The 25,375-nt window shown below is 39.4% G+C and overlaps 3 protein-coding genes across 4 annotated transcripts in view; all 3 read right to left on the reverse strand.

The window, feature by feature from the left end:
* The window catches only part of LOC121911227 (G-protein coupled receptor 4-like), a 723,099-nt gene that overhangs the window by 114,549 nt on the left and 583,175 nt on the right, over positions 1-25,375 (reverse strand). The window lies entirely within an intron of this gene.
* Positions 69-2,906, reverse strand: LOC121911228 (T-cell surface antigen CD2-like). Its single transcript, XM_042432531.1, has one exon. It carries the CDS (start codon positions 2,754-2,756, stop codon positions 1,905-1,907), a length of 852 nt encoding a protein of 283 aa, XP_042288465.1. The 5' UTR covers positions 2,757-2,906; the 3' UTR covers positions 69-1,904.
* Positions 5,531-21,149, reverse strand: kif11 (kinesin family member 11). Of its 2 annotated transcripts, none has more exons than XM_042432431.1 (27): positions 20,967-21,149; positions 20,655-20,763; positions 19,279-19,408; positions 18,516-18,613; positions 18,314-18,392; positions 18,042-18,227; positions 17,317-17,441; positions 17,114-17,204; positions 16,532-16,677; positions 14,932-15,028; positions 14,720-14,815; positions 14,491-14,579; positions 13,683-13,770; positions 12,830-12,903; positions 12,609-12,723; positions 12,078-12,149; positions 11,265-11,400; positions 10,816-10,988; positions 10,205-10,330; positions 9,733-9,888; positions 8,353-8,492; positions 8,039-8,199; positions 7,807-7,925; positions 7,436-7,658; positions 6,836-7,005; positions 6,481-6,591; positions 5,531-5,838 (listed from the first exon to the last, which is right to left on the reverse strand). In XM_042432431.1, exons 2-27 carry the CDS (start codon positions 20,726-20,728, stop codon positions 5,731-5,733), a joined length of 3,183 nt encoding a protein of 1,060 aa, XP_042288365.1. In that variant the 5' UTR covers positions 20,729-20,763; positions 20,967-21,149; the 3' UTR covers positions 5,531-5,730. The 2 variants fall into 2 exon arrangements, with proteins under 2 accessions (XP_042288365.1, XP_042288364.1); XM_042432430.1 differs by having other exon boundaries at positions 5,531-5,841.

Here is a 25,375-nt window from a genome sequence, read left to right on the forward strand (position 1 = left end):
CGATGTTAGGGTTACAGTTAGCTTAGGGTTATGGTTAAAGTCTCGCGAGAGAACCCTCAGGCTTTCAATCCATTTATTTAAGTTCTTTTATTTAAGAGAACACATGTATATTAACAGTATGTACACACACAAATGTCCATACCAGGGGCGTATATACAAAGTTACAAGAAAAAGTAATACAAATTCAAAATAATGTATCATCAGTCCATAAGAAATTAATCAGAAACACAACTAGTTTTAACTGCTTTAAGGCCTCTTTTATCATGGGCTGATTCGGTCTGGCGTCAAAAGGAGATGATGATAATCTTCTTTTGGTAACCAACCTCTGATGTGGAATGATGACTAAAGATCTCTCCTCTCCCTAACACTTCTACCAAACAATTATGATTGAAACAAAGAGAAACCCCATAATAGTCATAATTAAATAAATAAAATGAACCAAATGAAAACAGTAGATAAACAATAAATAATACTTATACTACTCAGATTCATTGGTCTTGTTGATCCTAAATACTCCAGAAGGAGTTTCCAACTTGTCACCTGAGGATTTTTTTTTAATATTACTGATATTATTTGATATTTTGCCGTTCCTTCCTCTCCACAATATTCACACGTTCCATTATTACACTTTCCAATCATCAGAATCATCTTAATGTATTTATCATTTTACTTATCAATCAATTTCTTTCTCATTATGCGCTTTTTTTTTTTATTAATAATGATGAGCCTACAGTTAGTGAAGCAGTTTTAAAGATTTATTTCTATGGTACTTCATGGAAAAACAATCATATGTCAATGCAAAAGATTTCAAATGCTAACTAAAATAAATTAAAACCTTCTCCTCCTTATCCATTTAGTCAACATAAGAAGGCACTTTGACTGGATGGATGGAGGACAAAGTTAACAATTAAAGGCACAACATACTGCACATCTCAGAGATGATAATCCATGAATTTTAAGAAGATTGTCTCAGATTATTGTTCTATATATCACAGACAAATTCAACATGCTGTTTTCTGTATAGCTTGAAAATCAGCCCATAATATAGAAGCATAGAAGCACAATCTTTACATTCTCGTTAGTACAAAAGTATGTGATGTTCATATTACCACAGATATTCACACAGTGCACTTTTTTCTTTAACTATTAATTGACACAGGATAGAAGCATAGGACAGTATTCCAAACACGAGTTACAAGAACGATAGGCCTATGATGATAAGACAAATATCTTCCAAGCAAGTACTGGAAAATCTGTAAAGTGCTCTCGTTTGATCAAAGTCATCAGCACTGTGAGTCAGCTTCACACAATTCCTCATTTATATTTCTGATAGTCCGCCCAGCTCAGCATAAAAAAAATCACTGTCAAGGAATAAAAATGAAATGAAATTAATAAAAGTCCCAATGGAAGGCCTTCCATGCAACTTCGACAGCACTGCTTTTTAAAATGCTGGCATGCAATTACAGTATTTAATTACTTGGATCAACTGAGATGTCATAATACTGTGAATTACAAGGCCAAATTTGATCTGTCGACACTAAAGAGAAGTTACTGAGTGGTTTTACTATTCAATGCGGTGAACATGAACTTTATATCCATGTGTCCATCGATCCACTTATCTTCCCTTCTTACCCATACAGGCACATAAACACACACACATATGTTTTAAAGCAATAAAAAAGTTCATAATGTCATAATGTCCTCCGTTCTATTGTTTTGGGAAGACAGTGCGGAAATTCCTCTGCAGCTTCCTGTGAATAACAGTCCATGATGCTCAGAGTTGAAACCTGATTAAAAAAAACAAAAACAAGAATGGAGATGTTGTTCTGTCAAACATCAACAGAGCAACAGCAATCTGAAGTCTGATGGCACATGAGTGCTGGTCAGAGTCTGTCCCAAAGACTTCAGACTTCTGCAGCAGGTTTTCCATTATTTTCTTCAGCGTCTTCCTTATTACATGGAGTCAGCTCTGACGGGTTTACATTTCCATTATTACAACTGTCTGGATTTCTCCATGCCTCGATTCGTTTCCCGATAACCTCTCGTTTCCGAACCCCCAGAACCACCAAGGCGATAAGAACCAGACCCCCCACCACCCCTCCCACCACAGCTGGAACGGGGTTCCATACAGGGTCTATTCTGTAGAAAGGGTTGTCTTTGGGTTTACTTTTTTCCTCACTGATTGGGTTCTTCATCCGGCAGGAGAACATTTCAACTCTTTGTGTTGTCTCATCGTTGGTGATATCCCTGACCTTCTTCCCATCCTTCCACTCTTCTTTTCCATTCTTCCAGCTGAAGGTGACAGGTTCAGCTCCCGTGATGTATCCATCACAGGTCAGGGTGCACTGTTGCGATTTATCGGTACATGTCAGCGGTCCCACCAACACAGCAGGCTTCGGCACTCTTCCGATCAGTTTTGCATTATAGCGCTCAGGCTGAACGTTGTTGTTGATTTCCACTGAATACACCCCGTTGTCATCTCGACTCATGTTTCTGATCTCCAAATCTCCAGTGATTATGTTCAGGGTTGTTCGGTTTTTAAAGTCACCGTAATCCTGCAGAACAACTATATCTTTCACCCATTCTGCCACCAGATCGTTGTTGTGTTTCCACTGGATGCTGGTGATCTCTTTGGAGAAAGAAGGCCTCAACCGCAGCTCACCGCCTTCCCCGAAAAACGCATCTTCAGCGGAAACAGAGCTCGGCACCGCCAGCAGCAGCAGCACCGACAGAAAACAACTCGTCGGTTTCTCCATGTCTACAGATCAACACAGAACAGGAGGAATATCAAGCTTCATGTCAGCTACAAAACGTTTATTTCTTGAGTCGTCGCGAGGTAAAAAGCGCGTCCACACCCTTCAGTTGGTGCTCTAGTGAGACTGAATGGCGGAAAAGGAACAGGAACTCTTTTCGCTCGCCCCCCCCCCCCCCTTTTTTTTTTAGGTGTTCCTTTCAGTGCACTGTCCAAATTCGGTTAGTTTTAGCTTTTTATTTATTTATTTCCTTTACTATTGACATGTAAAACCATTACAATTTCCTCTTCCACAAATGATCATATACAGAATATCACAGTTTGCAGAAGAAAAATTAAAAAAAAAAAAAAACTACCAGCTATACGGAGAGTTACAGTTCATATAAAGATTTTTTTTTTGAAAAAAAGATATTCATAGCTTTTATGGCCTTTGGATTAGAGGAGAGTCTAACTGGATCTACGAACTGTTTGACGTTCGGCTTTTCTAGTACGCCATACAGGCTGCTGATAAATACACGTATGAAATATGTGATAGTTTTAGCTTTTAGCAGGCTTATTGAGCTCTTAGTACACGACAAACTATGTCAGCGACATCACGTCAAAATGTTATTTAAAAGCAAATACAAACGTCGCTTTCTCCATAAGCAGGCAATTTCCCAGGCAACCACGAGGCGGGTCATCGGTAACTGAGGAGACCAAATCGCCCGTTACACCGGCCTGAAACCGAAAGTAAAAATATCCGGACTTTCCACAGCGGGGAAATATCGCCTTGAGATTTGTAATAATTTCCGAACAGCATAGCGCACGTTTGTCAGGAGTGGAAAGTAACTAAGTACATTTACTCAAGTACTCTACTTAAGTACAGTTTTGAGGTACTTGTACTTTACTTGAGTATTTCCATGTGATGCTACTTTCTACTTCCGCTCCACTACATTTCAGAGGGAAATATTGTACTTTCTACTCCATTACATATATTTGACAGCTTTAGTTACTTTTCAGATCAATATTTTTCATGTAAAGCAGTTTTTTTTTTACATTCATAATTAATTTAAATCACTTTGAAGAGACTTGTTTTCATCTTGACATTAAAGGGTCAAGCAGCAACATCAAGCAACCTCAAATGTCTTGTTTTGTCCACAAACCAAAGATATTCAGTCTACTGTCACACAGAACTAAAAAAAAAACAGAAAATATTCATATATTACAAAGCCAGAAGCAGATAACTCTAGTATTTCATCTAAAAAAATCACTCCATCATCAAAATTGTGAATTAATTTCCTGTCAATCGACTAATCGTTGAAGCTCTACAGAATACACTTAATGCACAACACCTGCAGCATTCAGAGCGACATGTTTTTGTCCTACATGAAGTTAATCTAATGTAATCTCCACTGCTGAACACTTTGTTTCTCGTTAGTAGTCTGAGGATTCACCGTTTGACTATAAATATGTATTTCCATCCCCCTTGGAAGACTTTGTCCATGTCTAACCTCCACAGCTTTACTACAGCGAAGGATTTTAAATACCTTGTCACCCACCTCACAATGAAGCGCATATTCACAGAATAATAAAATAGCTGAAGAAACTATATCTTTACAGTTAGATTAGGACGTATACACCCTGTCTCTAATACAGTGGTTCTCAAAGTAGGGGCCGGGGACCCCCAGGGGTCCTTGAGGGGGCTCCTAGCAAAAAGGGGAATCATTTATTTTCACTACAATTTCACCCATAACTAACACAATGACAGGATGTATGGCTGTGTACTGTAGGTCATGGTTTCATACACTTTCTGTAATAAAACATCTAAAAGCAAAAATCTTATCAAACAGGGGTCCGTGGTCTAATTTGAGTCAGTTTAAGGGTCCTTGATATGAAAAAAGTTTGAGAGCCACTTTTCAGATACAGATCTTCATGCTGTTATACTTTCAAAAATGTCCTACTGTCCTCCAATTAGATGTCTTACTACCTCGGGACGTATTAAACCAATAGCCTGACTAATCTTAAACTTTCTCCTTTCTGGATCAATATATTTATACAGAACTTGTGTACCATCAACTATATTATCACCTTGTTCACTTTGTTCTATTTTTACCAAGACATAAAACCACAGTGTCACAAAAGGAACTGAACCCAAAAACTGCTTTTAAAAGGTAACTGCAGTTTAAGATCTGGAGTAAAAATCCCGAATCACATTAGAAATTCCCACCTCCTTACAATTTAAACAGAAATTTCCTTCTTCAAAATCAAAACTGCAACTGCTAATGTCTAAATAATCAATCTTATTGTTCCCTTTGAAGTCTGTGCAACTTGTCTATATACACTTAAAATTAGTTTAATCTTATTTTTTGCTTTTTATTGAGTATTCACTCTTAAAAATAGGTTTGTTTAGCCCATATATGAGGAATATTTTTTGTCCAACTCGTAGACATTGCTCTGCTGTTTTTTTTCCCTGATAAATAAAATAACTGAAAATAATTCAAAAAGCTGCTGCAGCATCCTAGATGAAGCTCGTTAAGTGTCTAAATGGGATCTAAAAACCCTCCAAACACTCTCAGCTCACCGTTAGTGATGAGTGGAACTTATGAGTGTTGGTATTGAGAAACATCCTGCTGCTTCTATTTAAAAAGATCTCAAAACTTTACTTCCTCATTTTACAAACATGATAAATCTTGTTCAGCTACCAGAATAAAAAAAATAAATAAATAGTGCGAATCAGAGTATTTTACTCCACTGAGTTTTATCTACTGGAATATTTTTTTAAAAAAATGAACAAAAGTATAAAACAAGTATAAATCTCTTTAATTTTACAAGCAACTTGAAAATTAAGACAATTACAATTATGATGATAAAACAAGTGACAGTTCATTAGACGGCATCCTAACATTTAGAATAAAACTTTAAAAAAAAAAAAAAAAAAAGCAGAAGAAAAATAGTTGGACAGTAATAAACATTGTTTTTTAAAGAATATATTAAAACTGTTAGTTCTGACAGCGGAGTGGAAGTCTGGATTTCTGAGGTGTTGACGTGGCTTCGTTTTCTGCCACTTTCGGCCTGCTGGGGATCTTCGTCTCCTTTCCACCTTTCTTCTGCTGGAAATTACAAGAATATAGAATCAATAATAATAATAATAATAATAATAATAATGATAATAATAATAATGTGCAGGTGAAGAAACTTCATTTCTTAAAGCTTGAGACGGATGCTCTTCTGAACGAGATCAACTTTAGAGAAAACTTTTTCAACCTTTAATTAATCTCAAGTTTTAGAGGACAGATTCAACAAGTCAGGAGCCCGAATGAACATTGAAAACGGGTTTTTATTGCTTTTCTAACTAATATGAAGCTTCAGCGTCCAAATGAGTCAAATCAAGTAGATATCTTTCAACGTTACAGTCTTTTTAGTGCCAAAGTTCCTCTTTTTGTTACTATACTTCCACCTGCAGCTCAACAGGGAAACACTGTCCTGTAAATGTGTCAGATATCCACTTGATATGACTAACTCAGACTGCTGAAGCTGAATAGAAGCTTCACAGAGACTTTTAAATGACTGTGTGGACACACTGTGGATTTTATCCTCCATCACTTCCATTGAAAGCACATTTGAAGGATCTTTTAATGTCCAGTATGAACAGGAGGAATGATTACAGCGAGGAAAACCTCTTTAACTGCTCATATGAACACCTGACTGCTAAACTGAACCTGTCCTCCTACATTTTTTTTGCTGCTCACCTTGAAGAAAGGAAGGCGTTTGCTCTCGTTGAAGACGAGGTTCTCGTCGATGAAGGACGGCTCCGTGGCCACGCTTTCATTACAGGCGCTCGGCTCGTCCTCCAGAGAGTCCTAAACAGGACAAAGAGGAGGAACAAAGTGAAAATGGAGCAGAAATGAACAAGAGTTGGTTGTTTTGTTTAAATTCAGAGCTGCAGAGTCACTGATAATTCTCTGTATGTTCATCACTACAGGCGACGACCAACACTGACAGATCACTGACTGTGTTATTATAAAAATATCGATCATAGTCGCTTCAAGTAAACCTGATTACTGGAGAAATCTCAGTAACTCTGTCTGAACATATGTGGTCAACCTGGCTGCGTTTGTCCTCCTCTTCCTCCTCCTCCTCCTCCTCCTCTTCTTCCTCCATGGCAGCCTGCAGCTCCTCCTGTTTCCTCCTCAGACTCTCCAGCAGCTCGCTGCGGCTCCGCGACTTCGCCACCTGCCCGGGATACGCAAACTCCCGCCGCTGAGGGGTCGTACCTGAAGGGAACAGCACATGCGTCTTGTGACCTGAACGGGCAAAAAAGGACTCGAGGACACGAGACTTTACACGGTCTCTACACAAAGTCGAAGCTTAAGCTTTAAACATAAAGACAAAACTGACGTATGAAATTAAACTACATTTCTATGTTGATGGAATTATTTTAATGGAATTGTTTACTGGATTTTAATTGGTGCTAATGTTGAGGTGAACGTTTATTTAATAAAGGCTTATAATGGAACTCAAGTCCAGTATTTTCTTTTTTAAAGTTTAAAATTCCCACAATTTTACTGCAAAAAAAGCACAAAATATTGCAAACTGCATCACAATTTTTGAGAAAAGCTGCTGCAAAAATCACACAAAAATAAAACAAAACAAACTGCATCCTGACCGATCGACAGAAAAATGCATCCAGGTTAAATCATTTACCGGTGGGGACGTCCTCCTGCAGCTCATCCTGCAGGAAGTTGTGGACCAGCTGCTGACTCGTCTGCATGCGGTCCCCGAGCTCAGCCTGCTGTTGGTCCAGGACAGTCCGGTTCAGGGAGATCTGGTTCTGCACAGCCGTCACAGCCTGTTTCACCTCCCGCTGCTGGCCGGACAGATCCTTCTCCGCCGCTCGGAGCTGCTCGGTGCAGCGCATCTCCACGCTCTGGAGGAAAGATGGAGGATTAGAGTAAAAGGGCTCCATATGGAGAAGTTTTATCTGGCAGGTGACGCATTTGGGTATAAAATAACTCTAAACGACTGAACTGAAGTTCAGGAGGTTTTTAACAACAGCAGGATGTTTTTTTTTTTACCTTCTGCAGGGTCTCAACCTCAGTGGAAATCCTCTCCATCATGGTGAGCTGTTCCTGGGCTTGAGTCTCAGCATGTTTGCTGACTCTGGAGCTCCACTGGAGGTCACGTTCCACCAGACCTGCAGTCACACGTTGACGTTAACAATATAGACTGAATAGCTGAACGTACCGTAGAGTTTTTCCAGCGTAAAGTTTAAACGATAACTTTAAAAAGGAAGGATGAGTTCGGTACCGGACACGGAGCTGTGGAGGTGCGAGCAGCATCCCGTCAGCTCCTCCAGAGTCTGCTGGCTCTCATCGGCGCTGAGACGCAGCGAGGAGGCGAGGGAGGAGGAGGTGGAGGAGAGGAGGTCTGCCTGAGTCGAGGCCTGACGCTCCACCGTGCTGCAACCGCTGCACGCACACACACACACACAGAGAAACAAGACGGTGATGATACTGTAGGGACAACCTCACGTCATGTGACTCGAATGGAATTTGTGACCCTTTGATGTGACTTTAACACGGATTTGAACACTTGTCGGTGAAAGTGTGTTTGTGCGTCACCTGCTGACGTTCTCCTGGAGGCTCTGCAGAGGTTTCTTCAGAGTTCTGGAGGCAGAGCGCAGATCGGTGTAGTCCTGCTGGGTCTCCATGGTCAGCAGGTTCAGCTGGTCCTGCAGGCACTGGATGGTCTGCTTCATACCCTGAAAGACAGACACACAGAAACAATGTTAGTTTGACTCGGTCATTTACAATGATCTTAAACGCACAATATGTAATTTCAGCCGCTAGGGGTCTCAATCAAAACAATAACAACAGAGTGTGATGACGGTGTGAAGTAGCAAGGGATCATGGGAGTTGTTGTCTTCGTCGTTAAATAACCAGCTTCACCGAGATAGGATTACTCCAGTGTTCATCATTCAGGATGTTTTTACCTGCAGAGGTCTCCTCCTCTCCAGAACAAACAAACCCGGAGATTACAGGTAAAAAACACTGAATAAAACTGTTTCACCTAAAATCAGTGTTTCTCCGACGATGTCTGGTGACCATCGGACTTCCTGGAGGGGCTGTTAGCCGAGCTGCTGCTAACGTTTGTCCAGTTTATTTCTCTGATAACTTAAGATCCAGACGTCTGATGACTTAAAATCCTTCTTCCGGCTAAAAGATATAGTTAAAAACCACCTAAATTTATCATGAAAATGTGTCTTAAAACTGAATAAAAGTCCATTTATAACAGTTTGTGTGGAACAACCACAACGCTGATGTATTATCTTGTATGTGTGTAAGTTACTCTTTGGTAGACGCCATTGTAGCAGACAAACACAGCGCCGCCGTATGCATCTGGTGCGTGTTTACTCTTTGGTAGAGGAGGTATGACGCCATCGACAGGCGACCAAATGAAACGGTCCGTTACTTTGATTAAATTACAGATTTCTCTGAGTTTGAAAATACACAACTCAACAACATATATAACACAGGTCTAGTTGTTTTTAGACATTTTAATGTGGAATAATTACAGATTAGAGCTTTAACTGAGGACAATAACTGATATAACTGCAAGTATGAAAACATTTATAGATATGAAAATATGATGATGTGCATCAAAGAGCTGAAAAATGCCAGAATCAGCTCAGACAGTGTAAAAGGAATTAATCATTTTCTCACTTTTTGTACACATTAAACCAATTAGATATAATGTGTTAATTAGGGAGGTTTAAAAAGGTAGATTGTTTCCTTTGTAAATACGATGAACTGCGAGTTCTGCTTTAGTTTTTGTTGTCATTGTTACATCGAACCTTCCTGCTTCAAATAATCATTATTTTCATCAGATATCAGTCTGTTCATGTCGCTGCCTCGTCCCTGGAATCGACTGAGGAGTGAAATTAGGTGTCGAATCAATAGAATAAAAGGAGTTTGATGTCAGGACAACATATCGTTTCGTACCGTCTGGTGTCTCTCCTGCGCCCGTCTGATCTGATCCTCCAGCTTGTCGTGTTCGGCCTGCAGGGAGCTCAGACTCTGCACCGTGTCCTCTCGCAGCCCTGCGAGGTCCCGGACCAGTCCGCTGAAAAAGACCCCCGTCTCCTTCATCGCCTCCACCTGACGGAGCGAGACAATAAAGAACAGCTGCAGGTAAGAAACCACGACCTAAAGTTATAATCTGATCTAGAGCTGCAACCATTAGTGGATTAGTTGCTAACTATTAAATTGAGAAAAGAAAATGTCAAAATTCTCTGATTCTAACTTCTTAAATGTGAATAAACCAAACAACTAATCAATTAAATCAAGAAAATAACTTTCTGTTCTCAAAAAAACAGTTTTCCCCAATTCAACACATGATCAAATATGATACAGAATATTGATTAAAGTCACGTTTTTCATTGATAACGAGGTATAAAGACAGATGTTGACAGACCTTGTCGGCCAGCGCTCGCTGCGTCTCCACTGTGGCTCTCAGAGTGTCGTTGAGCTCCTTAACAGCCGACAGACCCATCAGAGTCCGAACCACCAGGACCTCCTCCATGTCCTGCCGATGCTCCTCCTGCACACGCGCGCACCCACACACAACAAACAAACAACCCTCAAATCAACAAAAGCAGGCAAATATGCGTTTTGTGTCCCATGACGACGACCCCACCCTGATAAAAGTCTGAGGAAAACTGATTAAGTAAACTCTTTAGAAAGTTTCTCTCCCTTCCCTTTTAATGTCTCTTAAAAGTCCAAGTTTATACCTATCTCATAATCCCTAAACTCATCTTTTTTCCTTTTTAAACACAGAACGAGGACTGTCGGTTTGTTCATCACATCAGGAGAAGATGTGGACCAGAGGAACGTTTACTAATATCATCTTACAACTAATGTTACCGTCTACAGCAGGAAAGATATTCAAAACTTTAACACCTTCTTAGGCGTTTTATACAAAGGAAACTGAACTCAATGTTTCCCTTTTAAGACTTAAAGACCTGCAGAAACCTTCGTCTTGTCTATTAAACTGTTGTGTTTCAGCTGTGGAAGTCGTTTTCTCACCAGCAGCTGCAGCAGATTCTCCTTATCTTGCAGACACAGGGCCGACTGCTGCTTCACTCTCTCCTGACAGCGAGCCACGCCCTCCCCCACCAGCTGCCCGACGCCGCCCACGAAGCTCTCCACGGTGGTCAGGGCTCCTTTCAACGCCGCCTCGTTCTTCACGAGCAAACCGTCTGTACGGTGGGAAAAAGGAAGGACAAAAAAGGACATCAGAGTCAAGTTTTACACAATTTCAGGAAGAAAAAAAAACTATTTTTCTCTACAACCTTTGGTCTGATCATCTGTCATGACATGTCCCTCAGAGAATAAACCTTATACATTTTAACGACCCCCATGACCTTTCCTCTCTTTCACTTTTAGTTCCACTAGTGGTAACACGAGACAAACTAAACCACGAGTTATCTTTCATCCTGTGGCTGTAATGAACACCGCAGCTTCTCCGCTCTCACCGATGGCCTGTGTGTAGCTGCTCAGCATGTCGTGGTGTTTGCTTCCTTGCTGCTCGACGCAGCGCTGCATGCTGCTAAACGCTCCCTCCATCCGCTCAGCGAAACCCTGCTGGATCTGCCTGTTGTGCTGCTCCACCTGCAGTTTCAAAGCAAGTGTTTGTCTGTTAGTCCTGATTTAAAATTTTTTTTTAAAACATTTCAACACTTGAAAACGTGACGTGCAAATTAGTCTTAAAGCCCCTGGAAACTGGAAATTTCTCTCCCTTCTCTTGTTACCGGGTTGTAGTTAGACGGGGCTAAAGGTAGTGATTATTAGTTTTACTGTGTGTAGTATGGAACTATCCAGGTGATTTTCAGGCAATTAGATGAAAGAAATCCATACCTCTGATATAAAAACATTTGAAAACGGGTCAAATTTGACCCCGAGGACAACAGAAGAGTTAATTAACTGCAATTTCAATAATCAGCCAATTATTGCTGCTTAACATTTGTTATTTCCTGCTTCTCAAAACGAGAGGATTTACTTATTTTCTCTGTTTTATATCACTGTAAACTGAATATCTATGGACTTTTGAACAGGTGACAATAATAAACACCATCTTTAGTCCTGCGATGGGCATTTTCTGACATTTTTTTAATTGTGAAAGATTAATTAAATATAAAACAAATTCATAATTGCTTCTACATTCATTGTTTGACCTACACTTAACACTCTAGCTGGGTGCACTCTTCTCTAAATCTGATTATTTTAACTCGTGGGACTCTAAATCTATTTGATCGTTCAGCGTTTGCGGTTTGAAAAGTGCATGTGACCTCTTTCTTCCTGTCCAGCTTGCTGTGGAGACCCGACACGTCACTGGTGCTAGCGTCCACTGTGTTCAGCAACTGGGAGGAGGAGGAAACACACACACACACACACACACACACACACACACGGATGGAAAAAAAGAGTTAACTTCCTGGAAAGTGCTCCAAAACATTATTCAGATATCCACACCACAGCAAAAACAGAAATGTAAGAACAAGTTGTCTTCAGTTGAATGATTTTTAAACAGCTGACTGCATACAAAATTAAAAAAACCATATTCTCTTGAAAAGGGAAGTTTGGTCAAAAACAGCAGCAAAGAGGAAGCTACAAACAGAGAACGATGATGTCTTTAATAGTATGTAAAGTACAGAGACAGAAAAAAAAGGGAACATAACAGAAAAAGTGAGAGAAGGTGGGAGGGGATCGACACTAGTGAACGAAACCTCACATTTAGCCGCACGACATTCACTCGTTTACTCATTATTAAAAGCGTCAGGAGTCATGTTGAAGTCGGCGTCAGTGCTGCGTGTCTGTACCTGTGTGGCGGTGTTGTAGAGGCTCTCCTGCGCCGAGTTAAACTCCGAGCAGATAAACTCCTCCTGACTCAGCTTCTCTTTGGTGTGCTGCAGGTCTCGACTCGTCTCCTCCAGCCTGAAGTCGACACGGACAACAGTTTGAACCAAAAGTTACATTAAAAAAAAAAAAAAAAAAGCGAATGCATCATGTCAGTGTCTCCTGTGTGATAACAGTCGCTCACCTCTGCTGCTTCTCGTCCAGGTCTACGGCGCACTGCTCCAGTTTGGCTTTACTGTCCACAAACAGCTCAGACACCTGCGGAGAGGAGAAGCATGAAGACACCTGGTGCAGGTAGAAACATCGACGGCAGCTAGGATAACGTTCAGATGCAAAGATTTCTGCTCAACAGCCCTGTTTTTATCCTCCAGTACGATCAAATTTGAACACTGTATATATGTGGGAATGTGTGTTTTTGGCATCTTATTCTGTCCTTTGTTCCTGTTATGTTTGTCCTGTAAAGCAGTTTGTAATTGTTTGGTTTTGATAAATGCTATGTAAATAAACTTTAAGATGATAACATATTTAAATGTCTTGTTTTGTCTAAATAACATCCCAAAACCCAAAGATATTCATTCATCATCATAGAGGACGAAGAAAACACATCTGAGAAGCTGAAACTAGTGAATTTTTGCCATTTTTTTCCTTGAAAACGTACATATCGGCCAACACGGCGCCTTGACGGATGACGTCATCTTGCATTGTGGCAAAAACGGAGCCAAGTTCAACATTCATAAATGTAGATTATTATTAATGAGGTAATGTTTGAATGTTTAATCTTCGTGTCATCCGTTAGCATAGACTACTAAAGGGGCGAAGACCCTATTGTTTTTCGTATGTTTGTTTGTTTCTTTATTATTACGCCACTTCAACCCTAAATTTGACCCCCTAAACATGCTCAAACTACTACTATTACACCAAAACTTCCAAATAATCTTGTGTTCAGCTGGAGCATCAAAATGTCAAATTAAGACTCTTTCTTTGTAGTAAAATCCATCATAAATCATGTGTGTGAAGGGAAAGTCAGGCTCTCGTACCTTCTTCAGCTCCTCTTCCATGGCTGCGATCCGGTCGGTGTACTCGGTTACTTGTTCCTCACCGGAGTTGAGCTGACCCATCATGCTCCTGAAACACACGCACAGGACTGTCAGTTTATATCTGATTGATTAGACCCGCAACAATTAAAATCAATCAATTCTTTTACTTGTATTAACATTCTAGTAAACTGAATATCTTTGGGTTTTATGATGTTGGTGTGTTCTGTTGGAAACTGTCATGTTTCACAGTTTTTGTGTTGGCAGATTAATTGATAATCAGAAATCATCAGAAAACTGGAAAATGTCCTTCAAGTCTTCAAATGTCTTATTTTAACAGTCCAACAGTCCACAGCACAAAATATTCAGGTTATTATCATGTTAAGTCAAATAGAAGCAGAACTATTCTGAATAAACACACTTTAAAAAAAAAAAAGTTTAACCTGCGGATTATTTACTCGATTAAGTGCTTATGAATTATCCGAAATCAGTGAGAAATGTTTCCCACGGCTCAATGAGATGTCTTCAAATGTCGTAGTTTTGTCTGACCAACAGTCAAAAACCCGAAGATATTCAATTAACTGTCATGTTTGACGAAGAAAAGCTGCAAATCTCCACATTTGAGAAGCTGGAACCAGAAATTTTAGCTTTTTTTGCTTGAAAAGTGTCTAAAACAGTTAATTGATGATTAAAATAGTTGTCGATCGACTAATCATTGCAGCTCTGTATCATTTTAGTTATTTAACACATTTCGTGGATAAAATGAGGATGTATGGTTAAACTAATCTCCCGTTTCTGTCATGTGACCTACTCGTAGTTTTCCACAGACAGGTAAACTCCGTTCTTGTCTCGAGCGGCGGCCAAATCTCGCTTCAGACGCTCGATCTCCTCCGTGTATTCCTGAAGGAAAAAACAAACAACAGTCAACATTTCCTCGAGGATGTCGCAACATGCCATTAAAATAATGATAAACTGATATGAAACTTCTATATCCTCAAGATGTTTTAATGATGATTTCAGAGGGAGAAACACTCGTCTACCTTGATGAGCGTCCTCTTGGTGAGTTTCTGGTTGACTTCGGGTTTGTTCATGATGTTCTTGGCTCGGCTGGCGTACTCCAGCGTGCTCAGAGTCTCCTGCACAGAGACACAAAGAACATCACAATCATTAAAAAGCATTCACTCCTAACTTCAAGCACCTGAATTAAAGAGTTCTTATCTTATCTATTATTCATAGAGAAAACAGAACGTACCTCCAGGTTGCTGGAGGAAGGCGACACGGTGGCGATGATGGAGGTTTTTGTTCGTCCTCCCAGCGAGTCCTGCAGGATTCGAGTCAGCTTGGACTCTCTGTTTGAAGAGGACACATCATTTATCTAACCCAGTAATATAACCAGTTAACATGTTAGTATAATAACAGCTGGTGCCCATATCAACACTTCCCCCAGTTGCCGATCTATCAAAGTTTCATACACAACAAGTCAAACAATAGATTGAGGCCTTAATACGACCGTCCTGCACTCTAATATTTAGGGACGGAGCCCAAAAGGCAGAGAACTACTGTAAAACAGTAGTCGTGTGTTGTTTTTCGTGTTTGTTTGTTTCTTTCTTTATTTATTACGCCACTTCAGACCTAAATTTGACCCCCTAAACATGCTCAAAAACTCACCAAATTTGGCACACACACATCAGGTCTGGTGAAAAATGTGATAAATTGTAAAAATTAACCCCTAAAGTGCCAAAATGTGCTCTCTAGCACCACCTATGTAACTAAAATGGCCGCCACGGCCCGTAGGAATGTCGTAGAGAGATCAAACCAAAACTCAATTATTCGTCTCATCAAGACCTGCAAATCATACACTGACACCCCTGACCTAAATCCAACAGGAAGTCCACAATCAGACTTTCAAAATAAGACTTTGCTCCAATTTTGGACCCCGAACAAACGCTATCTCCTCCGAGGGTGTTAATGGTATCGGCTTCAAACTTTAATATATGACTTATGACACTATGCTGAAAAAAAGTTGTTAAAACTTTGTAATAATTCAAACGGTTTGGATTTTATAAGCCCTGAAAGTTGCAGTGCCACATCACCCTTACAATGTAAACCAATGGGGAGACAATCTATGGGCATGAACTTTGTGTCAAACAGAGGCTTCTGGCGTCTAAACTATAAGTCTGACCACTTTCAAACCTGTATCAATGGATTTGCAACGAAATTTCCTACTGAAATATGATTTTTTTAATGTAAGATTTGGCCAAAGTCATGGGATTTATGAGGAGATTTCACAAGAAGCGTACTCTAAAATCCTCCTCTCCAACTGCTCCTGGTGATGTCACTCCCTCAGTGCTGTGAAACATTCCACAATACACACTCATTATAAAATCACAGGAGGAGCAAGAAAAGACTTTAAAACTCACACTCTAATATCTCAAAAACAGTAAAAGATAGAAAAAACATGTAAATTCAAGATTTGTAGGTCAAAGTCTCGTGACTCATTTAAAGTTCAAATGAAGTTTGTATCTAAAACTATGTGGAAGCAGTAAATGTTCAAAAAGGTGTGGGTTCGCTCACACTCTCCATTCAAATATATGAGTATTTTTCTGTGTCCAGCTGCAGTTACCTATTGTCTCTACACACCTGACAGTACACGTCACACCACACTTGTAAGAAATATCCCTCATTTTTAAAAAGCAATATGATCTGATCTCGACGGGCCAGAGTGCGACGTCCTGACCAACGCTGCTTGCAGCTTTAATTTGCATTTTGTGTTTGGGTTCACAAATGTTATCTTATGAGTTACTAAGATGATTGTATGTTTATGTCATCGTGTGTGTGTTTCATGTTCGTACCTGTAGGGGATGTGAGGTCTTTTCTCCACCAGAGCGGTGATCACTCTGCCCAGCGTCAGCAGTGACTGGTTGATGTTTCCAGCCTCGCGGGCTCGTTTGTCCACCGCACCTGAACGGCCGATGTTCTCACTGCCGGCGAGATCCACCTGGAGAGGAAGGAAGTTATACACCAGATCTAAGAAGTAGAAAACTTGTTCTGCACTCATTTTTAATCTTTAACTCAATAAAACATCAGAAGGAAAACTGTGAAAAATGTTCAGAGTATCCTAGAACACAAAGATATATCATCAGATTTCTTGTTTTGTCCAACAAACAATCCAAAAATATTCGATTCACTGTAGCGTAAAAAGCAGCAAATGCTCACATTTGACATCCTACAACTACGATTACATAGATTTATCTCTTCATCTTCTAATTGTTGAAGCTATAAATTGTTAGACTTTGTGAACTTTTTTCAAATAAATTGCTCAGAGTTCATAATTACCTTATTTCAGTCTAATAATTGATGTTAAATAAATATAAGTGGTGGATCAGCATCATCAATACATTAATTCACACATTTAACATAAAAAGGATCATTACCAGGTTGAGTTTTCCGATCTTCACCAGCTCCTCTCCATCCAGAGTGATTTCCTTCATGTGAATGGTGACGGAGAACACAGAGTGGGAGCGACTGCAGAGAGAAACAAGGACAAGTAAATAAAAGTTGTGAATGAACGAGCAAGAAACTATAGAAACAACTCAATCCACTCGTCAGACGACAGCGCATTTCTCTCTGCGTGTACCTGGAGTAGGCGTTCATCAGCGTGGACGCCGTCCTCCTCTTGGCTGCTCCTCTCTCCAGGATCTGATAAACTTCGTCTTTGTTGTGAACCGTCACCTCCTCCAGACCCTTCACCACCACACCTCGCTGCAACACACACAACACAACACAACACAGCAGTCAGCACAGCGGAAAGAAACTGTTCATCTGATAGCGGCTAATACCATTTTCTGACATTTTATAGACCAAACAACTAATTGACTAATTGAGAAAATAACCAACAGATTAACTGATAATGAAAGTAATGGTTAGTTGCAGCTTTACTGTCGTGCATTACATAGAAAAACTTCAAATCCTCATATTTTCTGTTTAAAATAAATAACTACCAGTTACCAAAATAGCTGCTGATGTCTGTAAAGTTTGTTTCAATTCATTTGCTATTGAAATATTTCTCAGAATCAAAGAAAACTTCAGGCAGCAGGTGGTGCTGCAGGGAAAAGTCAGAGGATCATTAAAGTCATTAAAGATCAATTTCAAGATATTTACATAAAAGCCGAAAACGTCACCGTGCTGAGGGCGATACAGGAAGTCAGATTCATCCTCTGGGGAACATGAATGTTTGTACAACATTTCCTAGTTGTGGGTTAACAGACAGATAACCGCCGTCTCCAGAGGAATACAGCGAGTCAAAAGATAAATCCACTTCCCCGGGAGTCAGATCCAGTCGGCGCCCGGTCCGACAGTTACCTTGTTTCTCGGGTCGTCGAAGAGCTGCAGCCGCTCGTTGACGTCCTCGGAGGGGCTGAGCAAGTCGAACAGCTCCTCGTTGTAAATCTCCAGCAGGGACACTTTGACGGAGAACTCGGTGCCGTTCTCAGACAGCTTCTCGAAGATCTGGTGCAGTGTTCTGGGTATGATGCCGGCCAGAGGGTCCTGGTGAACACAGGAAACGTTATCAGTTCATTTCCTGTCTGATTATCCCATAAATATTCCATTTAAAAAAAAAAGACTAAACTTACCTCCTCCCAGGTGAACTGCTCGTCTGGACTCCTCTCTCCCTCCATGGTGAACGTCTTTCCTGTTCCAGTCTGACCGTAGCTGAACAGGAAGCACAGAGGGAACAATAACAGATTTGATTTCAGGAGAAACACTTTTCTCTGGGTGTTAATTTATCTGTCGACTGCAGCATTAAAATCACTTTGACAGCAACAGAGCACTTACGCAAAAACAGTGCAGTTGTATCCCATGATGACTTCATTCAGGATGGGACAGACGACGCTTCTGTAGACCTCGATCTGCTTTGCAGCGGGACCGAACACCTGAAGGGGAAAAAAAAAAAAAAAGACAGAAGTGATCATTAAAAAAAACAAAACAAAAAAAAAAAACAAGATTCAAGCTCCGGGGTCGTAAATTGCTGCCAAGTATTTGCCGTTTTCAGCTTCTCAGATGTGATGATTTAACGCTTTTCTTTGTCAAACATGATGATAATCTGATTTTCTTCGGGTTTTGCACTGTTGGTCAAACAAAGTAAAACATATGAAGACGTCATCTTTAACTCTGGGAATTTGTAACAAGTATTCTTCACTTTCTTATAACATTTATTTATTTATTTTTTTTTTTACAGACAAAACAATTCAAATAAATGAGAGAAAATAAACAACTTGATGATTATTTTCCGTAACATTCACTGACAGAGAGTGGTCACTTGTCAACCAATCACTGCAGAGATAGTGAGTGAGTTCAAATCACCATAGCAACAGGGTCTCTAAGCAGCTTTGTGTCTCAAGAGGAGGACTCCTAGTGGTAAAGATAAGACTCCTGATCAGCCTCCAGGACACAAACGCTAAACACAACAGATGGTTTGTGTCAGTAACTACACAAAGATCCCCACAGTTTACATCAACTGTCTGAACAACAGCTCGAGGACGGTTTAAAAATCCTTTTAAACAGCCGTGTAAAGATAAACACGTCTGCAGCCGCTCACCATGTCAAATGTGTAGGTCTTTCGAGACGCCTTGTCGTTCACCCCTCCCGTCCTCACGAGCACCTCCTTCCTGTTTGAGTCGCAGTCGATAACTCCGTAGGACGACTTGCGCTCCATCGTGTTGAAAGGTCTGAAAACGTGAAGCAATATGTCGATTAGATATAAAAGGCTGAGACAAGCATCAAAACAGCAACATATCACAACATCTTCTCATTTATCACATGACGGCACAAAGATCCAGACTGAAAAAAAGCGTCTAAATTACTGAGACAAGGGAGAAGGATTCCTTTAATCCAGCATATTATCTTCTGTTGACTATTTAAATTTGAGAAATACCAGAACGTGTTTGTGTGAGAGTTTATTTACAGGAAAGTAAAAAACATGTTTAGATCTGTTTAAACACCTGAATGACAGCAGCACATGTCAACATTACCATGTGACGATTATCCAATCAAACTATTTGAACTATAAAATCTTATTAAACAAAGTGAAAAATGCTGATCATAACTTTATTCAAAATGCTTGTTTGTTTCTGACAAACAGTCCCAAACCCAAAGATATTACACTTTCTATCACACAAGACAAATAAACAAAGAAAACAAAGTGAATGTTTGGCATTTTTGCTTAAAACAAAAACAAAACAAAAAGATCTAGTTTTCGATCACTAATCACTTCATCATTAACCACTTAAGCTCTATTTATAAACATCAGTTAAGGCTGAAACTAATGATTATTTAGTTGTTTGGTGAGGAAAAATGAGGATCAGTGTTTCCCTGTGACCAGGAGAACTTCCTCAAATGTCTTGTTTTGTCAACAACCCAAAGATATTCACTTTACCCCCAGCAAAAAATATATTTACAAGTTTATCTGAAGCTAATATGAAGCTTCAGCGTCCAAATGAGTCAAATCAAGTAGATATCTTTCAATGTTACAGTCTTTTTAGTGCCAAAGTCTCTCTTTTTGTTACTATACTTCCACAGCAGCTCAACAGGGAAACACAAAGAGGGAATTTGATGCTAAAAAGACTGTAAATGTGTCAGATATCCACTTGATATGACTAACTCAGACTGCTGAAGCTGAATAGAAGCTTCACAGACACTTTTAAATGACTGTGTGGACACACTGTGGATTTTAGCCTCCATCACTAACATTGAAAACACATTTGAAGGATCTTTTAATATCCAGTATGAACAGGAGGAATGATTACAGCGAGGAAACCCTCTTTCACTGTTCATATGAACACCTGACTGCTGGTTTAAGACAAAACTGTGAATCTGTCCTTTAATGTGCTGCCTGCTGAAGCTCCGTGAAACAAAAACCAGTGAACAACATGCAAAGATTCACATGAACAAAAAATTAGTTTTTTCTCTCCATACCTGCATCTGACAACGACCTGGATGTTTCTCCCCTTTTCATCTCGTTTTAATCCGCTCAGGTTGTGTGAAGCCATGTTTGCAGAGAGATGCTCAACTCTGCTAAACCAGTCTGTAAAAACCAGAAAAACACCGCAAGTTAGCACGTAAATAAAACAACAAGCTTCAGACTTAATAATGAACTAAAAGCGAATTCGGACACCTGATAAATAACACAGAGAACGGTCGCAGTTTAAACATATCGCAGAAATATGCCGTTAATTAACAACAAATCGCTAGCCATCTTGGAATTGGCGTTAATCCAAAATAACTTACCGTACGACGGTGTTCACTCGTCTTCTCTGTCTTTACGAATTATCCTCGTATTGTTGCCAACACAAATATATTTTTTAAGCTCTATATTTAGCGTCTCCTGCTTCCTCTGTCACCGTATCCACTTTCCACAGTCGCGTCTCTGCCGCTCGAAAGCCTCCGATAAGAAACATTTCAAACTGTACTTTTAAATTTCGCTGAGCCAATCACAGCAGAGCAACGGCAAAACAGGCGACGTCATTGGTCAGAAAGGGCACGTGACGGCTTTGGTGTGGAGCATCACGGGAAGATCACATGGTATAAAGACCAGAGAGGCGTTATTTATTTTCAGAGGTCCCACTAGGTGGCGAAATTGTTCTGAAAATTGTTTTATACTTCATGATTAAAACATAAATTAATCATAAAGAATAAACGCCCTTTCTGTGAGGATCTTTTGGGATAACATATATCTTTATCAGCAGCCATATCGATGGAAATTTTATATTATTTTGGAAACATGTACTCTTTGCAATACCAGAAGATAACCCAAAATTGAATTGTCAGCTGTATATTACAAATGTTTTAATTTTATTGGCTAAATTTTATATTCATTAAAGCAAATTAACAGGTAAAAAGTCAAACTTCTTGAATTTCCCAAAGGAGGTCAAACAGTACATCGAATCCAAAAGCTGTAAAACTATGAATACCTGTTTGTTTTTTTAAAATCTTTATATGAACTGTAACTCCCCCTCACTTTGAGTTTGTTTGTTTTTGTTTTGTTTTTATTTCTCTTCTGCAAACCATAAGATGAATATTTTGATATTCATTATGTGATCTTTTTGTGGAACAGGAAATTGTAACTGTTTTATTTGTCAAAACTGAAGAATAAAAACGTATGAAAACATGCTGGACACCATTTCCAGGTTAAAAATAACATTGTTCATTACAAAATGAAACACAAGCATGAAATACACTTATTAGTATGTTTATAGTTATTTTTGTGTGAGGATTCATTAAAAGTCATATCAATTAAGAACTAAATGACAAGATTTTTCAGTCAAATGTAAATGTGATACATTAACAACGTTGGAAAGTAACTAAGTACATTTATAAGCATTGTACTTAAGAACAGTTTTGAGGTACTTGTACTTTACTTGAGTATTTCCATGTGATGCTACTTTCTACATTTCAGAGGGAAATATTGTACTTTCTACTCCACTACATTTATTTGACAGCTTTAGTTACTTTTCAGATGAAGATTTGACACAATGGATAATATAACAAGCTTTTAAAATACAACACATTGTTAAAGATGAAACCAGTGGTTTCCAACCTTTTTGGCTTTTGACGTCTTACAAAAAGCAGTGTGTAGTCGGGGTCACATTTCACATGTCTATGAGTTGTTAACAGCTCCACCAAATAGTGATTTTTCCCTCTAAACTTCTCACATGCTTTCATTTCAATAAATGTTCAAATGATCCAATATTTCAGCAAAAATCAAAGATTAGAGAAAAAGTCCAAAAACTGAAAACAGATTTGTGTATCAGAACTTTGTTTTTTCTTCTTTCCTCTCCCATTAATCATCTCACCACCCCTCAGATTTATCTGCTGACCCTTTGGAGGGGCCCGACCCCTAGGTTGGGAACCACTGGACTAAACTAGCTAACTGTATATAAAGTAGTGTAAACTAGCTCCACCTCCAGCAGCTACAACAGTAACATGCTGCTCTAACACTGATGCTTCACTATTAATAATCTAATGATGTCATATATAATAATATATCAGTCAGAGGGACCAAACCACTACTTTTACTGCAATACTTTAACTACATCAAGCTCATAATACTTATGTACTTTTACTGTAGTAGGATTTTTCATGCAGGACTTTTACTTGTAATGGAGTATTTTTATATTGCAGTATTGGTACTTTTACTTTAGTGAAGGATCTTAAAGAACTTTTTCCACCTTTGCTCCACATGAACACACTAGAAAATAACATTATTTTAAGACACTCAGCCTGAAATAAAAGCAGATCTTTGACATTGTTGTGCTGTCAAAGCCTCGTGGGAGCTGTTGTTGCTGAATGCTAATTGTTTTATCTTTGTTGATCTTGTTCTTACTAGTACAATAAATATCTATTTATTTCAGAGTATGGACAGAAGACATGTTTTAAACCCCCACACACCCACAGTCATGTTTCTGGAAAAGCATTTTGCACACAAACAAAGTGTATAGTGCATAAACACACACAGATTTATTACATAGTAATAAATACAAACATTTGCACAAAAAATATACACTACAGACATGTGTGTATTCTCCATAAATATACATCTATCATTACAAAAAAAACAAAATGTTCACATCATAATCCTACAAATGCTAACTTGTTTTCATAATGCTACAATCTTTTGGCAGCCATATCTCTCATGTAATAAAGGTTTGATTAAAATATTTTTAGGTTGAGGTTAGATCAGGGTTTTAACTTACACACACTCAACATATGAGTTCATAAATATGCACACAGAACCACGAAGAACCAAAAAAACATACAGATGAACAAAAACAAAAAGATATTACAATAATACCACCTCTCAAAAAAAAACCCCATCAAAACGAAGCCTTTCAAATGTTGTGTTCCAATACAATAAAATACAACAAAATAAAAGAAATAATCCAGATTATTATAATATTTCCTACATTAATGCACCTCGTCCTGTTTCAGGTTTATGAAGTGAGCAGTGGCGAGCAGCAATCCATCTGCTGAGGACCGTCCGCCCACTCAGCCCCCTGAGGAGGAGGAGGGGGTTGCCCTTTTTGCTCTGGCAACCTTTTTAACACACACACACACACACACACACACACATTTATGCATGCATTGATTCAAGAATACACATGAAAACAAAAACATTTCAGTGAACAGCTGATTTTGTTTCTATCTCAATGGATTTAAAGGAGAACTTGAGCGGTTTAGCGTCATTTTTGTTAAGCTACATGATGTTCAAGAAAAAGATTTTAAAGGACACACATTCTGCACATTTCCAGGTTTATATTTATATTCTGGGGCTCTACTGGAATATCTTTGCATGATTTACAGTTAAAAACTCCTTATTTATCTTCTACTGGTCCTTTATGCAGCCCCTCAGTTCAGCCTCTGTCTGAAACAGGCCGTTTTAGCTCCTGTCTCTTTAAGGCCCCGCCTCCTGATGAGCCCACTCCATTCTGATTGGAAGCTTCCTCCGGCTCCGGAGGTAAACAAACTATAGTAGCATATATATAGTATATATATAACACATGGAAACACCTTAGCAACCACCTTAGCAACTTAATTATAGTAGCAGGATTTCACTTCTTCTCCTTTTTTTTACCCCAAATGTCAACTTTGTCATGATTCCCGCCTCTGTTCTGTGTCTCCCTTCCTGCCACTTCCCCAGTGGCTTCGTCCCTCTCTCTCCCTGTGTGAGATTGTGTGAGCGGAGTCAGGTGTGCTGGATTCAGAGCAGAACGCCACCAGCAGCAACCCGTTTCATAATCAAGACCTCTACTTATACTCAGCCCTGCCGGATCCACACCGCCAGACCGTAGCCTCTGCACCATCCCGTCTGCTGTCTCCTGTTCCTCATCTCGTCAGCCCTGCTTCCTGCCCTGGACCCCTGCTTACCTCCGTTCCCAGCTACCAACCTGAGCTTCCCTTGGCCCGCATCCCCAGCCCTTTCTCACTCCCAACTCGTCACATACGGACCCCTTGGTGTCATTATTTAATGCACTGGGTACCACTTTAGCGTCATTATTTAGGGTTAGGGGAAGATTACAGTTTGGGTTCAAATTGTAGGGTTAAATTTACTACTTCCTTAAAGTTAGGCAACCTTCGTCGCCATGGCAACAGTAAACACCACAAATATGAGAGTGAGCAACACGTGGAAACACCTCTTAAAAAACGTTTACGGGCATGCACGATGAGACGACGTCAGCTTGTCAGCAAGGTAGAGAAAAACGTCACAAAGTGTTCAAGAGAAAGTTGAAGCCCTGAACATCTACAGTGTTCAGTGAAGGAGGAGTGTCTAGCAGTAAAACTTTAGAAATGGACAATATTTACATATTCAGAGATTCTGGATTTTTTAAAAGGAGGGAGAAGGAAGAGATGTTATTTTAAAGATTTCAACAATGTAATTGAACTGAAAAAATATATATATCAGACACAGATTATTAATCAAAGCAGAGCAATTTTGGAGCAATGTGTGCAAAATGATGTGCATAAAATTTAGAATATTTCCATTTAATGGAATAGTGCAGCCATAAATAACATGGAGTCTTAATTACGTTTGAACATTTCACTCATAAAGCTTCAGTAAAGAGCTGGAACAAAATGATATTTATGATATCTGTATGATGCTGTCTGATTTTACCATCCTTAAAGGTGACATATTCTGCTTT

This window comes from Thunnus maccoyii, chromosome 14 (genome assembly GCF_910596095.1).
Source record: "Thunnus maccoyii chromosome 14, fThuMac1.1, whole genome shotgun sequence".
In the NCBI taxonomy this organism is placed as follows: domain Eukaryota; kingdom Metazoa; phylum Chordata; class Actinopteri; order Scombriformes; family Scombridae; genus Thunnus; species Thunnus maccoyii.